This window comes from Mirounga angustirostris, unplaced genomic scaffold (genome assembly GCF_029215605.1).
Source record: "Mirounga angustirostris isolate CCGP_5_RB_7025 unplaced genomic scaffold, mMirAng1.0.hap1 SCAF_2, whole genome shotgun sequence".
NCBI lineage: Eukaryota > Metazoa > Chordata > Mammalia > Carnivora > Phocidae > Mirounga > Mirounga angustirostris.
The window spans coordinates 2,012,613-2,029,540 of record NW_026991710.1 but is presented as its reverse complement, the minus strand read 5'-3'; the positions used below and the strand labels follow the sequence as shown (position 1 = coordinate 2,029,540).

The 16,928-nt window shown below is 42.4% G+C and overlaps 1 protein-coding gene across 12 annotated transcripts in view; it reads right to left on the bottom strand.

Annotated features, from left to right (window-relative positions):
• ADD1 (adducin 1) overlaps positions 1 to 16,928 on the bottom strand; it is a 91,024-nt gene that overhangs the window by 31,862 nt on the left and 42,234 nt on the right. For 11 of the 12 annotated variants that reach the window (XM_054509023.2, XM_045881601.3, XM_054509025.2 and 8 more), the window contains exons 2-3: positions 12,820 to 13,034; positions 7,591 to 7,753 (exon numbers count right to left, since the gene is read on the bottom strand). In XM_054509023.2, coding sequence (XP_054364998.2) covers positions 7,591 to 7,753; positions 12,820 to 13,014 — 358 coding nt within the window. In that variant the 5' untranslated portion in view covers positions 13,015 to 13,034. Of the gene's footprint in view, positions 1 to 7,590; positions 7,754 to 12,819; positions 13,035 to 15,580; positions 15,751 to 16,928 lie in introns of all 12 variants that reach the window. The other variant, XM_054509021.2, reaches the window with a different exon arrangement.

Below are 16,928 nucleotides of genomic sequence, written 5' to 3'. Positions count from 1 at the left end.
CTCTAAAATAAATAAATAAATAAAATCTTTTTTAAGAAAAAGAAAACTCCAGGCCCAGGTGACATCAGCGTGAATACTACCACACATTTAAGTAAAAAATAATACCAATTCTATACAAACTCTTCTCAAAAGTTCTACACAAATTCTTGCAGAAACACTTTCAAATCCACCCTATCAGGCCCAGCATTACATTGTTATCAAAACCATACAAAGACATTATGTTGCATGACATCACAAGAAAAAACAGACCAGTATCTCTCATGAACACAGACTAAAAATTACTTAACAAAATTTTAGCAAATAGTCCAGCAATAAATAGAATAACGCATCATGATAGGAGTAAGAAGGGATTATCTCCGGCATACAAAATTGGTTCAGCATTCAAAAAGCAATAAATATAATTCACTATATTGAACTAAAGAAGAAAAACCATGGGATCATTTTAATAGATACAGGAAGAGAATTTCACAAAATTCAACATCCATTTAAAAACCTCTCCACAAATTAGGAATAGAAGGTAATGTCCTCAACTTGATAAGGGACATCTACAAAAAACCTACCACTAACATAATGATGAAAGACTGAATGTTTTTCTCCCAAAATCAGGAAGTAGGCAAGAATGTATACTCTGGCATTCTTATTGAATACTATACTGGGGATCCTCACCCATGCAATAAGGCAAGAAAAAGGAAAACAAACAAGCAAAAACATACATACAGGAAAGGAAGGGGAAAAAAAAGTATATGTATGACTCCTCATTACATCTTGCTAGATTTGAAACTTTCCTTGTTAATTATAAACTATCTTAAGCATACAGAAAAATATAGAGACTACAAAAACCACCTATTATCTTGATTTAACATAGGTCAACCACCTACTTTAGATCTTTAATTCTTAAAAATTGCTTTTTAGAAGAGTTTCAGAAGATGGTAGCAGTGATAGTATAGTTTTTGAATCTTATTAAATCTCTTATCCCAACCCTACACAAAAAAAATTAGCTAGACCAACTAAGATATCAAAGCCAAAAACCTAAGGATGATATCTACAACACTAGGTAATAAGGTAGACCCACGAAACTGAAAATATAATTGGGTAGGAATGACATAGACAGAGTGTAGGACATCAGCATCTCTGTAGGAGGAAGCAGAAGGAATCATGGGCCATTTGCCAAACTCCCAAAAGAACTACCAGGAACTTACTACAAAGCTCAGAGGGCCAATTTGAGAACAGCAGCTAAAACCAAGAGCTCTGCACACATAAATCCTTAAAAATTCTCCAAACTAGCCATTTAAAATTGACTTTCAGGACAAAGTCTCACACTAAGAAATCTGTGGTAATTAGAACCCAAACTGACTAGCACAGAACTATTAAGAAAACAGGCGAAGAGTCCAGATAAAAGCAAGGAAGGGGAACAGAACACAATTGCTTCAATAAACTGCCATATTTTGTAGCACTTCACAAAAACAACAGAAGAGGGAGCTCTAGAGCCATGACATTAGAAAAGCTTTTCTGAACCAGAATCCTCCAAGAAAACTAATTTCACGGAATAATGAACAGAAAGGGGTGCCTGGGTGGCTCAGTCGTTAAGCATCTGCCTTCGGCTCAGGTCATGATCCCAGGGTCCTGGCACTGAGCTCCACCATTGGGCTCTGTGGTCAGTGGGCAGTCTGCTTGTCCTTCTCCCTCTCCTTCTGCCCCTCTCTCCCCCTGCTTGTGCTCTAAAATAAATAAACAAAAATCTTTTTAAAACAAATGAACAGAAAAATATCATGATCAAATACCATACAAAAATTATATCAAGAAAAAAGAGCAGAATCACATCCCTACAGATAGAAAGACATGTCCACAAAAGAAAACTATAACCTGTTATTTCATAACATGGTAAAGAAAGGTATTAAGAAAACAATAAAAGATAGGAAAAAACATATAATTAGAAAAACTCAGAAATGAGGGCTAGAACATAAAAGGAGTTAGATATAAATGAAAATATAATTTTATTTATTTTATTTTTTTTTAAGATTATTTATTTATTTATTCATAAGAGACAGAGAGAGAGAGAGAGAGGCAGAGGGAGAAGAAGGCTCCCTGCTGAGCAGGGAGCCCGATGCGGGATTCGATCCCAGGAGTCTGGGATCATGACCTGATCTGAAGGCAGATGCTTAACCATCTGAGCCACCCAGGCGCCCAAAAATATAATTTTAAAAATAAATACTAAACTCAAAGTAGAAGAAAAGAATGTGAAAAGGAGAATTTTTTTAAATCATAAAGAAATGAAGCAATAAACTGGACTTGAGAACAAGTGACAGTTAAAGAAGACGAAGAAACTCCAACATGCACACAACAGAGTCTGGGCAGTAGGAAACAAAAGGGAACAGGATAAACACTAAAAACCAATTCAATGTTGCTATAACACAAAAGATCTGGAAGAGCATGTCATCTGAGAAAATTAACCAGGATGACTGATGCTAAGACATATTCTGGTAAAACTGCTGGTCTCTAAAGAAAAAGCAAAGTACTCTGAACATCCAGAAAAAGAGACCAAGTCACCTACATGGAAAGATTATCTTCAATTTTAACAGCAATGCTTTGAGCCAGAAGAAAATTATCTATTTAAAATACATAAAATATGGGCGCCTGGGTGGCTCAGTTGGTTAAGCGACTGCCTTCGGCTCAGGTCATGATCCTGGAGTCCCGGGATCAAGTCCCGCATCGGGCTCCCTGCTCGGCAGGGAGTCTGCTTCTCCCTCTGACCTTCCCCCCTCTCATGTGCTCTCTCTCACTCTCTCAAATAAATGAATAAATAAATAAAAAAAATCTTAAAATACATAAAATAGGAAATGTGAGTCTAGGGTCTAACTAACCAAACCAAATTCATATGGCCACATAAAGGCCACAGCACGCAAGAACTCGGAGTACTGTTTCCACAAGCGCTTCCTGAGAAGGCTACTGCAAAAGGCACCTCAGGCAACCAAAATGAGTAGGGGTACACTGATACGAGGATGGCGCTGAGCATTAAATATATATTTATTACAGAATGAAGTTATTAATTATAATACTAAATGAGTGTTATAAGAGGGAGATCATGTTGTGTAATGGTTATATGCTCTGACAACATATAATGTAACTATTTTCAATCATGAAGAGAGAACATATTATTGGTAGAGTATCGCTATCATGTGTGATATATGGGAAAAACAAATGAGTGATTATGTACTATTCTGGTTTTGTTATTCCCGTTGTCCTTAAAAACCAGAATTCTTGTTGTGGAAGAGAGGAATGTAAGTGTTAGAAGAGATCAGGTAAAAACCCCTTAGTACTGAATTTTAATTGGAATTATGAGTATAATTCCACTATATACTTAAAATTCCAACGTGCCAACAATATGCCATATAATTCACAAGGTAATAATATATTTCCTAGTTCTATCCACTAAAAAGGCCTAGAAAGAATGACTAACCCAGTAGCAATGAGTATTCCCTAGTACCCAGACTAATTTCCATTTTCCACAAAAACAAAGATTTCTTTTTGAAATGGCCAATTCCAGACCTGGGGCAGGAAATATACTCAGTGACAGCCTAGAACACCTCCTCACAGGGGATGACTTGGAAAGTCAAAGACTAGTAGGCTCAGGAGTCAACCCGGAGGGACTTCCACTGATCAGAAAGGATAACTGCAATGTTCTGAAACACATTAAATATACTGAAATCTATGAGTTCAAAATAATACTAAAAAATAATAATTGGTCATCTTAGAAACAATGACAGGAAACCAACTTATTTTGAAAAGGGTATATATAAACTGTACCACTGGGTAACCAAAAAAAAGTTGAGAAGAAGCTCCTTTTCTTATGTGCATACCTGATTTCTTTTTTTTTTTTTTTTTTTTTTAAGGTTTTATTTATTTGAGAAAGAGAGGGAAAGCAAGAGAGAGCGCGCACTAGTCGGGGGTGGGGGACAGAGGGAGAGGAGAAACGGGCTCCCTGCTCAGCTGGGAGGTTCCCCTCGAACACGCAGTGAGTGATAGGGAAGGGGGTGGCCCCTTTCCAGCTATGCCCCATTTCCAGGGAAGTTTCTCTTGATAGAAATATTCTAGTTAATAAATACAAAGAAGGAATGATAGCATTAAAACATCATCTTGGAACCTTTATTAAATTAATGGACCTACATATTGAGCATCAATGGCTGCTAACAATGCAAAAAGAACAACCAGACTATGTGCCTACTGACAGAACACAGAACCACCTACAGAGATAGGCTTTGCCAAAAAACTGAATCCAAACACAATCAAGCATCTAGATCCAACTACCAACTTACTGTAAATACAGAAGACAAAAGAACATGTTAGCAGTACCATGGAGATGGAATCAGCAAAATTCAGACCATAGCAAATTCTACAGGTCAACAAACCCGTTTTATTTTTTTTAAAGATTTTATTTATATTTGTCAGAGAGAGAGAGAAAGAACACAAGCAGGGGGAGTGGCAGGCAGAGGGAGAAGCAGGCTCCCCGCTGAGCAAGGAGCCCGATGCGGTACTTCATCCCAGGACTCTGGGGATCATGACCTGAGCTGAAGGCAGACATTTAATCAACTAAGCCACCCACGGGGCACCTGGGTGGCTCAGTCGTTAAGAGTCTGCCTTCGGCTCAGGTCATGATCCCAGGGTCCTGGGATCGAGCCCCGCACCGGGCTCCGCACTCTGCGGGAAGCCTGCTTCTCCCTCTCCCATTCCCCCTGCTTGTGTTCCCTCTTTCACTATCTCTGTCAAATAAATAAATAAAATCTTAAAAAAAAAAAAAAAAAACTAAGCCATCCAGGAGTCCCTCTTTGTTTTTAAAGATTCATTTATTTGAGAGACACAGAGAGAGAGAGAGAGAGAGAGAGCAAGCGCGAGAGAGGGGAGGGGCAGAGGGGGAGAGAGAGTCCCAAGCAGTCTCCTCACTGAGCAAGGAGCCCGATGCCAGGCTCAATCTCACAATTCTGAGATCATGACCTGAGCCGAAATCAAGAGTCAGACATTCAACTGACCTAGCCACCGAGGCACCCTTCCTCCTTACACATTAAGTTTAAAGAAAATGGGTTTGGGGCGCCTGGGTGGCTTACTCGGTTTGGCCTCGGACTCTAGGTTTCAGCTCAGGTCATGATCTCTGGGTCGTGAGACTAAGCCCTACATTAGGCTCTGCGCTCAGCAGGGAGTCTGCTTGAGATTCTCTCCCTCTCCCTCCCTCTCCCTCCTTCTCCCTCTGCCTTTCTCCCTGCCCGTACAAGTACACCCATCCCTCTCTAAATATAAATAAATAAATGTTAAAAAAAAAAAAAAAGAAAGTGTAAGGAGGGAAAAAAAGAGAGATAAAGGGTTAAACTATAGCCTGAAAAAGGCTAAAGAGATAGTACTAAAAATAGACAAAAACTAAACCCCAATATTTAGGGATGACCATTTGGGTAATGAAACCATGAAGAAAAGCAAGGCAGTAGTTACAAGTCAAGATGGAGTTTCCTGGGATGCTTAGCTGGCTCATTTGGTGGAACATGTAACTCCTGATCTCCAGGTTGTAAGTTTGAACCCCACGTTGGGTGTAGAGATTACTTAAAAATAAAATTAATGGATCTACGTATTGAGTATCAATGGCTGCTAACAACGCCTGGGTGGCTCAGTCCGTTAAGCATCTGACTTCAACTCAGGTGATGATCTCACATTCTTGGGATCGAGCCCCGCAATGTCAGGCTCCCTGCTCAGTGGGGAGCCTGTTTCTCCCTCTGCCCCTCCGCCTGCTCATGCTCTCTCTCTCAAATAAATAAATAAAATCTATTAAAAATAAATAAATTTGGGGCGCCTAGGTGGCTCAGTTGGTTATGCGTCTGCCTTCAGCTCAGGTCATGATCCCAGGGTCCTGGGATCGAGCCCCACGTCAGGCTCCCTGCTCAGCAGGAAGCCTGCTTCTCCCTCTCCCACTCACCCTGCTTGTGTTCCCTCTCTCGCTGTGTCTCTGTCAAATAAATAAATAAAATCTTTTAAAAAAATAAAAAATAAATAAATTTTAAAAATAAAATACAATCTTTAAAAAAGATAGCATTTCCTTCCGAGAGGATGATAGGGGAGATGCAAGCAATCAATACCCTTAATTTCTTTCTTAACCCGGGTGGGAGTTATAAAGTGTACACCTTAATATCATGTGTAAGTTACATATCATTTGTTCTATGCCATCTACATATATTTTACAACAAAGGTTGTAATAATTTGTTTTTAAAATTTGTATCTTGAAGAAACATACTATTAGATATAATTAAAATTAATTAGATTTCTTCCTCTTTTTTTGGTGTGGCATTACTGCCATAAAATTTCCTTTTCTCTAATTAGAAGATAATATGCAAGTAAATACATTACATCATCCTTTTATCTAATTCATACGAGACAGCACTAGAATCCATTAAGAATTGTGTGAACGCAAGAAAACCTGATACAGTTTGACTTCAGAGTAAAAGTTTGAGCTAGTAAATTAAATGTTATTCTCATCATTTGCTGGACATTAACAAGGCATCACTCTGGTGGGTCTCAGTCAACTTCTAAGAATACCATGGAACTGACAGGGAAATAGCAAATGCCTGGTGACCTAACAGAAACCACTGGCATATGCTGGCCCATCAGAAGCTGACTATCCAACTGCAACTGTCAGGTATCGGTCCAGGACGCAGTACACAGTAGGTCAGAGTGGCTACCCTGGGTTCACCCTGTCATGTTAACGTTTACAAATTCAACAGCCACGGCAAAGCTCCTCCACCTCTGCACAGCTAACCATTATTTGCTCATGTTCACCCATCCAAATTCTCCCCCCAGCTTGCTTTTGGAATTTCTATGTTTCTCACCAACTTGCAAGCAGCAGTAAGGAATGGTGGATAGATGCTGGCCTGGCTGAAATAAGTTCAGGCAAAATTAATGTGCTACTCCACAAGCACTGTTTCTGATTAGTTTTAGTTCACAAAGGGTCTTGTTGGCTCATAAAAAAGGGCGCCATCTCGGCGCGTCTGGCTCTGTCGGTGAAGCGCCGGCCTTCGGCTCAGGTCATGATCCCAGGGTCCCAAGATCGAGTCCCACATCGGGCTCCCTGCTCAGCAGGAAGCTGCTTCTCCCTCTCCCTCTCTCCCTCTGTGCGCATGCTCTCTAATAATAAAATCTTTAAGAAAAAATAAAAAAAATTTAAAAAGGGAGCCCTCGGGCACCTGGGTGGCTCAGTCGTTGGGCGTCTGCCTTCGGCTCGGGTCATGGTCCCGGGGTCCTGGGATCGAGCCCCGCATTGGGCTCCTTGCTCCTCGGGGAGCCTGCTTCTCTCTCTCCCACTCCCCCTGCTTGTGTTCCCTCTCTCGCTATGTCTCTGTCAAATAAATAAATAAAATCTTTAAAAAAAAAAAAAAAAAGGAGCCCTCTACATTGAAGACATTTTCACACTTACAGCCTATCTTTCACTATAACTAACACATTAATTTTCAAAAAACTCAGTTCTATGTATTACAATGTACACTGATCTATCTCACGTGAGAACAGGAAATGTAAACCCACAAAATGGTGGAATGTGTACCAGAGTCAGGAAGTACTCACTCATGTTCAAGGCCGCCATCCCCCCTTGCGGAGCTGCGGGGTAGACGTTCGGCACGTTCGCAGTCATGAAGTCCGCCATCTGCTGTAGCGCCAACAGGCCTGTGGGGTTCTTCCCCTTCTTAAACTGTTCCTGTATCATCGATTCCAACTCTTCACAGAAAGCCTAATAAAAGGCAAATCGAAACAGTGAGACGCTATCCACGCCTTGGGACGACAGAGGTAACTATCACACAGACTGCCTTTTTGCTTGTTTTCATCCAGGGCTGGAATAGTAAATGGATATTCTCATATATTACCACTCGGAGCATCAATTGCTACATTATTTCTAGAAAAGTAAACAACACGAATGCTGAAAAATCTGAACACTCATTCTATCGCTAATAATCTTTTCGAAAGAAAGAATCAGGGATATGCTAAAAGATGAATTCATATGGATGTTCATGCCAGAAGGACTGACAAAAAGGTAAGCAGGTAACAGTCGACATATGAAACTGCAGAAAACTGGTTACACACACACAAATCCACCTTACGATGGAATTCTATGCACATGGTCAACATGAAAGGCTTAGAAAAATTAAATGACATAAAATTGCTCTTGATATATTTTTGATTGTGAAATGGTTGTAAATCAACAGAATCAGTGTTTTGTAAGAGTGAATACGTATCTAAACATAGAAGACTAAAGTAAATACATCCAAATGTTCACTATAATTATCTTAGTGATGGAATTATTAGCAATTTTCATGTTCTACTTTGTACTTCAGTATTTTCTTCAAAATGGTTTTTTTAAAATAGATTCTCTTAGTTACTTTTTAAAAGTTGAAAAAGAGATCCTAAAACAATCCTTTATCAAATAATCCTAATTTTTTTAAAAAGATCCTAAATTAGGCAAAAGGATTAAGTTGGGTTGATGGCGATTTAATATAAAGTCACTACTGAAACAATACAGGTTAATTTATAGCTTTGCTTTCCCAAACCGCATTGAAGTAATTTTTCACATATCCTATAAAGAAATATCTTATCAAATAAATACTATTTAACATGAAAATTGAGCTCACTGAATGAACATCCACATCTGATTATAAACACTCTGAGGGTTTCTGGATGATTCTATATTAAACTTCTAGTTTTTCACTGCTTGAATGAAAAGCTGAAGAGATATAATGCCCAGGGACAGTCTGAGCATAGCTATCACTTGCAGGAAGCAAGCAACACATGTATGACATTTAATACAATGGTATAAAACAATGTAAGGAACCAAGAGCTGCCAGAGGAACCCCTGTTTACCATATGACAAATGATGTCACAAATCATATTCTGTGGGAGTGAAGGAGGGAGGAGAAAGCTGACGGGCTTTGACTGCCAAGAAGAAGTCAATCGGGCGCCTGGGTGGCTCAGTCGTTGAGCGTCTGCCTTCAGCTCAGGTCATGATCCCAGGGTCCTGGGATCGAGTCCCACATCGGGCTCCCTGCTCGGCGGGAAGCCTGCTTCTCCCTCTCCCACTCCCCCTGCTTGTGTTCCTGCTCTCACTATGTCTCTCTCTGTCAAATAAATAAATAAATAATCTTTAAAAAAAAAAAAAGAAATCAATCAACAAAACACAGTTTCTCAGCCATCTCTGTTATCAACACCGAAGGCAATGATATAGACAGATATGCAGACACAGGATAAAGGGATACAGACAGATGCAGAGAGCCTCACTAAAGGTCACAGAGTACGCTGGGCACAGAGGAGGCAAGAGTTGCATAAAACGAGCCCCATCCTCACGGGCCCTCAATCTGAAAAATCAAACCATCTACTTCCACGGTTTCCAAAACCACAGATGTATCTATGGGAAGCTCAATTTAACATGCATGTACCATGTATGTACACCATGTAACTCAGCACACGTACATAAGTAAGAGGTGCTGTTCTAAGCACTGAAGACACGCAGCTAGAAAAAATGGTCCTTGCCATCACGGAACTTAAAGCTTAGCATGTAACACACAAAAAGAAAGACAGGGTGCAAGAAGCCCTCCGTACCCACAGCATCCCTGATGACCTACATGTGCAGTAAGGAGCTGAGTGCAGCAGTGGCCAGTGAGGGCCTGGAGCCACCCATCCAGACCCCAGAGTCTAGCTCCAGCAAGCAGTCACCGGCCAGTGACCCTGTGTGCTACCTTGGTACCAACTCCCAATGGTTCAACATCCACACCCTCACCTCTCAGCGAACTGCCTGCCTCTCCTCCAATTACCCTGTCCTCCAACTCACCCGGGCATCCCATGTGCATGAGCATGTCCTAGACATGCTCTTGCCTAGTAAACTGTGCCCCAAGCATGGGTTCCCCAAACACCCCCTACTAGCATCCAGCTCACGATTTCTTCAACCCCACCGTGACCCCAACACCTGTCCACCATCCCTTACCTTCCCTGCGTCCTGACCTCCCTCACCCAGCTTAGAGCCTTGGTTTAACATTATAATCATTCCGTTGCTCACACCTGCAACTCTCTACCATTTCACCTGGCAAAACCCCCAACCCTGGTTAAATTCAACCCTTCACTCTTTCTACTCATGCGGCTGAAAGTGGCTGGAGCAGGGGGAGGGGGGACGAGGAGACCATGCTGTGTCATCTCACTATAAATTCATGACCCTAACCTGAGTATGCCCTTCACACTAACCCAAGGACAGACCATCCCCTCACCTACTCTCACACCTTCTCTCTCCTCACACCTCCCCGGGCCCGTTCTCAGCAGGTGACCCCACTTACGATTCCGAGAACAGAGGATCAACCTGAAGAAAACTCTCTCGAGCTCCCTCCAGCATCTACCCAACCATCGGCATCTGTGCCCACAGGGTGGGCCTTCCCACTGCCTGCAGTGGCTCAACTCTTATGCTCCTAAAACCAAGATTCCAGCACCAGTACCTTACTAGGAAGCAATCCCAGGCTTTCTGGTCTTTCAGCTTATTCAGATCCGTGACCAATGATGCTGACTATGTGTGTCCTAGACGACCTGTGGCTGGGGGCCCGTACAGCACCCAGACACACTAGGTGCCGTAAGCTGACTTTCTGCACTCTGCCCCCAGTGATGTTTACTTCATTTCTTGTGGCTTTTACATAGGAAACTGCTCAAGCCAAAAGTCTAGATGTTCCCTGATTTCTTTCTTCCTCTTACCTCTTCCTTGCCACCCATCAGCAAGTCCTACTGATCCTACCCTCAAAATAAAATTCAAAAATTTACTGCAACCTCCTGCTTGGAAGACGGCTTTCTCTCTTGCCCCATACAATACTTTTTCTTTTTTTTTTAAGTAGGCTCCACACCCAAAGTGGGGCTTGAACTCACAACCCTGAGATTAACAGTCACATACTCTACAAACCGAGCTAGCCAGGCACCCCTATAATACTCTTTCTATACCAAACCCAGAATGAGTTCTTTAAAAACTAAATTGTGCCAGGGGCACCTGGGTGGCTCAGTCAGTTAAACATCTGACTCTTGATTTCAGCTCAGGTCATGATCTCAGGGTCATGAGATTGAGCCCCAAGTCCAGCTCCAGCTCGGTGTGGAGCCTGCTTAAGATTCTCTTGCTCACGCTGCGCCCCCCACCCCCTACCCTCTGCTCACACGCTCTAAGAAAATAAAATAAAACTGAATAGTGCCATTCCTGTCTGCAGCCCTCTGATGACTCTCTACTCTGAATGCAAAACAAACTCCTGACCTGAGCCTACAGAGCCTTCCAGGACCTGCCCCCTCCCTGACGCCTCCTGTGCTCAGACCACACTGGTGCCTTGTGACTCTCCAAGCCCATCCAGCTCATCCCTAAACTAGGGATTTCACTAGCTGCCCCTCAACTGGAACACTGCTCCCCCCATCCCTGCATGGCCGGCTCCTTCCGCTCATTCAGATTCAGGTGAAACCTCCCTTCCTCAGAGAGGCCGCTTCCAACCACCACTCAATCTAATCACCCCACTGCTTCCTGTACTGAGCTTCTGTTTGTTGTTTCTTGTTACACCTCCTTTGAGAAGGGTGTGAAGTCTGAGACTTGACCCAGGTGCTTACACAGGTGTTATGCACATGTCAAAATTCACCAAGCGGTACACGTAAGATCTGCATACATTCCTAAGTTATACTTCCACAATATGCAAAGAGTAATAATAACCAAACAAAACCTATTAGAGTTAGAGGGCTTATTTGTCCTGTTCACTGCTAACTCTCCAGGTTCTCTGAACAGCGTATAAAAGATAATCAAACATTAAAAAAATTCAATGGGGGCGCCTGGGTGGCTCAGTCGTTAAGTGTCTGCCTTCGGTTCGGGTCATGATCCCAGGGTCCTGGGATTGAGCCCCGCATCGGGCTCCCTGCTCGGCGGGAAGCCTGCTTCTCCCTCTCCCACTCCCCCTGCTTGTGTTCCCCTCTCGCTGTGTCTCTCTCTGTCAAATAAATAAAATCTTTTAAAAAATAAATAAATAAATAAATAAAAAATAAAAATAAAAAAATTCAATGAATATCTGCCAAATGACACCCCGAAGTTTTAAGGGAACAAAACAATATTAGAAGGGAAAAAAAGAATAAAGCACATACAAGGGCAGCAAGCACCAACATGAGGAAGCGATGGAGACAGAACTCCTTTATGTAAGGACGCAAACAGAAGACAGTGGGCATGCTTGTGGCTTAAAGTGCTCATGTCACGGGGCACCTGGGTGGCTCAGTCGTTAGACGTCTGCCTTCAGCTCAGGTCGTGATCCTAGAGTCCTGGGATCAAGCCCCACGTCACGCTCCCTGCTCAGCAGGAAGTGTGCTTCTCCCTCTGCCTCTGCCTCTCTCCCCTGCTCATGTTCTCTCTGTCTCTCTCAAATGAATAAATAAAATCTTAAAAAAAAAAGTGCTGGTGTCACTAAAGGTAAAACCAATCAATGATGAGGTCCTGTTAAGGCCTACCAAGTGCCTGGCACCAAGCGAGGCGGTCTGGAGGGAAGAGTTATTTTTAAAGGGTCCCAAAATAAAGTGACTCTCTGGAGAAGTAGTGAGAGGGTAAAAAGGAGAAGCAAGCACCTCCTCTCCTTTATGACACTGAAGATCTCTCATTTATTCTGCCTGATAACTTGAACTGAACAGAATTCTTCCCATGCACATACACACGAGGCACAGACTTCCAAGGTGGGAATGCAGGGACTCTGGCACACATAACAGAGCTAAGAGCTGAAGTATCAGAGAAGGAAGAAGACCCTTATACAGAGAGAAGATTTCTCTTACAGGACTCTGGAGGATCATGGACACCCTCTTCTTCTGCTCCATCATATTGAAGTCCTGGCGAAGGTCTGGTGCCATGTTCCTCTCTCGCAAATACTCTGGATTGTTCTCATCCACCCTGTCGAAGTACCGCTCCTTGTGAGGGGCTGTGGTCGGGGGTGGTGAGGTCACCACGGCGGCCCGAGTGTCACCATTCATTGCACACTCTTTCTTGGTTCCTACAGAATCAAAATACAAGAAAGTCTTGTGTTTGAATCAATGTCCAATAGCATTTCATCACAAGCACATCAGCCTGACAAACACAATCTTCAGCGTGAGAACATTATGAGTGACTGAGTTGGAGCCATGACGTGCGAGGCTTCTTTGTGACCTCGGAGGCACATGGCTCATCAGCCATCTCCCACCCTTCTACTGACCAATGGCATTTTTCGTCCTCGCCATTGTTCTTGGGTAGACAACAGGAGAACAAGCTCACAAAGCTTTTATGTCCTCTGTCAAACTGAAAAAGAACTAGATACTGAAATTTTTAAAAAGATTTTATTTATTTGTCAGAGAGAGAGAGAGTACACGAGCAGGGGGAGTGGCAGAGGCAGAAGGAGAAGCAGGCTCTCCACTGAGCAGGGAGCCCCATGTGGGGCTCGATCCCAGGACCCCGGATCATGACCTGAGCCGAAAGCAGGTGCTTAACCGACTGAGCCACCCAGGTGCCCCGAGATATTGAATTTTGACAAGATAGTTTAAGTCATGATGCTGTCCCAAACAGACAGGACCTACCAACAGCAACACAGTTCATTTCTGGAGAAATCTGATTTATGATATTTTCCCAAAAATGTGTCAGTAGTGATTTTGCAAAGGATTCTCCAAACAGATCAATAAGAAAGCAGCTGCTCCCACATCTGTATTCATGCAGATGGGAAATGCTCCTCATCAGATCTTTTCAGTTGAAAGAACAGCAGGTACTGAAAATGTCAACACGCCCTAATTTGTGACTAACCTAAAAGATGCCCAAATGACTCAAATTTAAAGGTCTGTTATTATGGCTACTTACACTCTTTTTAATCCCACTCTTTTATTTGAAATGATGTTCAAATACTAAATTATATTCATCTTTAACTACTAAATCTCTAAAGAGCATCCTTCACTAAGCATACAAAGAGTTTCATTTCTATTGCTGACAGCTCTAACTATATATATGAAGTATTTACTGAGCATCTATTATGTCTCGCCACTGGGCCAGGCATAAAAAGTGATCAGACACTCTGCTCACCTTGGGGAAGTTGGGCTTACAGACTCACTGAGAAGGAAAGGGGGTTGGTTCAGAAGTCATCAGCACAGAGACAGCAGCTAAGGCCGGAGAGGAGAGAAACTGGCTAGCGGAACACCCAGTGAGAAGGAGCAGAACCAGCACCTGCGGCAGTCCCCCACCCTTAGCAGTATACAAATAAACACTTTTTGAATCATTTAAGAACAAGAAGGGAAGGATGAAGAGACAAGGTGAGAGAGACTCAGGAGCCACACGCAGAGTTGTAATGGTGAGTCAACAACAGTTCCTCAGGCCACACAGGGTGAGCAAGGAAGAGATTTTAAAGAGTTGATTAAATGAGCAACTCAAACGCAATCAGAGCCCTTTCCTTACCCAGCATATAAAAATTCATTCCAAATGGGGCACAGGCCTAAACAGAACAGCAAAATCCATAAAATTCTTAGAAGAAAACACAGGAGTAAATCTATGAGACTTCAGGTCAGGCAGTTCTATATGACATCACAAGAGGACAAGCAAAAGGAAGAAAAAAAAGATAAATTGCACTTCCTCAAAATTAAAAATGTCTGTGCGTCAAAGGACACGTAAGTAAAGAGACAGCTACAGAATGGGAGGAAATATTTGAAAATCATGTATCTTTGAAGAGATCTACATCCAGAATGTATAAAGAACTCTTATAACTTAATCATTACAATCACAATGAAAAAAAAAGAAACTTGAAAACCATCACGCGGCCTCAGTGGATGCCACAAAGAACACAAGAGCCAAGCAGCTGAGGCTGCCTACATTCCCGATGCACAAAATCATGAGACATGAGTAAGATAATGACTTTAAGCTGGGAAGCCCCCAGCCTGCAGTTCACACTGCAAGAGTGCTGAAACAATGGTGATGAGGGGAGGGAGAAGCCATCGGCTCTCACGTGTCCCGATCCTCTGCCTCCATGTGTGTGGATCCACTATTGTTTTCCTCACTTGACAGATGAGGGGACTCAGGTCAGTCAGCTCTGAAGCAGCAGGGCTAGGATTCAAACTGCTGGCCATCTGGCGGCAGAGCTTTTGTTCTTAACCTCGAAGCCATACTGTAAATAGTGAGGAGGACAGGGGCTGGGGCAGAAGCTGCAATGCGGGGAACAATGGCCCCAAAGGGATGAGAAGGGATGAAATCAAGGGCCTGAGATTGTGCAGGTCTCACGAGCTCCCAAGTCTCACCAATGTCACTGAACTTGGACCACAACGGGAATAGCAAGGCTCTAAAGAAGAGTTTATATAAAAATATCTTATGGTACCAACAGCCAAAGAATCAGTTGGAGGAAACCCCCCCTTTTTTTAAGACAAATCAATTTGGATATTGCTCTTCTGAAACCTAAAGATATGATAGAAATAACAGTATGCTTAAAGTGACACTATTTCAAGGACTCAAAGACGAAGTATGAAAATAATCAGGGACTAAAAGTCAACGCAGAATAAATAAACCAAGAACCTGAATGTAGTCTTTAAAACTTACTCTTCTCTAAATGTATCCTTTAAATTTTTAGTTTAATCTGTTCACTTTAATCTAGTTTGTTCTAAAAGAATGACACAAAGAACAAAACAATGGTTGTCTGACATTTCTTCATCAGATGTAAAAGAAGCTGAACGTTCTGAGCCGATGACACAAAAGTTCTACTTCAATGTCTGAAAAACAAGAAAAGGAGAAGAATATACAGCATTGTTATTTCTCTATCACTAAATGAGTCCCCATCTGAAGCTATTTTCACCAGTGAATAAGGACCCGGGCAACAATGTAGAGGCAATGGTAGCCGTTTCTTGTCCCAGAGCTGACTCACGGGATCTCTGAAAAATGAGATAAGGCAGAGACCGCTCTTATGACAGCTGCCGTGCAAATGGGATAAGATGAAGACTGCAGACTAGATATACACGTGTTCCTTCCTTCAACAAGGAAGTCTATAAACTTAAATCAAAATACACATATTCTGAGCCCAGTAATCAAGAAAAAACATCATTCCATTTTTATAGCACAAACCTGTACTTAGTTTTTGTCAATTATGCCTTCAACTTTCATTACCCTAGTTTGTTTTTTTCTTTTTAATTTACTCATTTGAGACAGAGAGATACAGAGAGAGAGAGAGAGTAGAAGCAGTGGGGAGAGGCAGAGGGAGAAGCAGACTCCCCGCCGAGCGGGGCTCGATCCCAGGACCTGAAGATCATGACCTGAGCCAAAGGCAGACGCTTAACGACCGAGCCACCCAGGCGCCCCTCATTACCCTAGTTTTTAAGAGCATGTTAAGACAGCAAATTTTTCTAGAAAGATCTCTACAAATAAGTTATTACTTAATCCAAATTTTTTTTTAAAGATTTTATTTATTTATTTGACAGAGAGATAGAGAGCACAGATAGTCAGAATGGCAGGCAGAGGAAGAGGGAGAAGCAGACTCCCCGCTGTGCAGTAAGCCCGATGCGGGGCTCGATCCCAGGGCCCTGGGATCATGACCTGAGCCGAAGGCAGACGCTTAACCGACTGAGCCACTCAGGTGCCCCTTAATCCAAATTTTTAAAAAAGAAATGGGAAAATACAGATGTAAAGAAAAATTCTGGCAACATTAGAGTATTTTTAAAATAATTTAAAAGGTATTGGGGCGCCTGGGTGGTGCAGTTAGGCATCCAACTCTTTTTTTTTTTTTAAAGATTTTATTTATTTATTTGAGAGAGAGACAGAGATAGCGAGAGAGAGAATAAGCGGGGAGGAGAGGGAGAAGCAGACTCCCACTGAGCAGGGAGCCTGATGCAGGACTCGATCCCAGGACTCTGGGATCATGACCTGAGCCAAAGGCAGACACTTAACCGAATGAGCC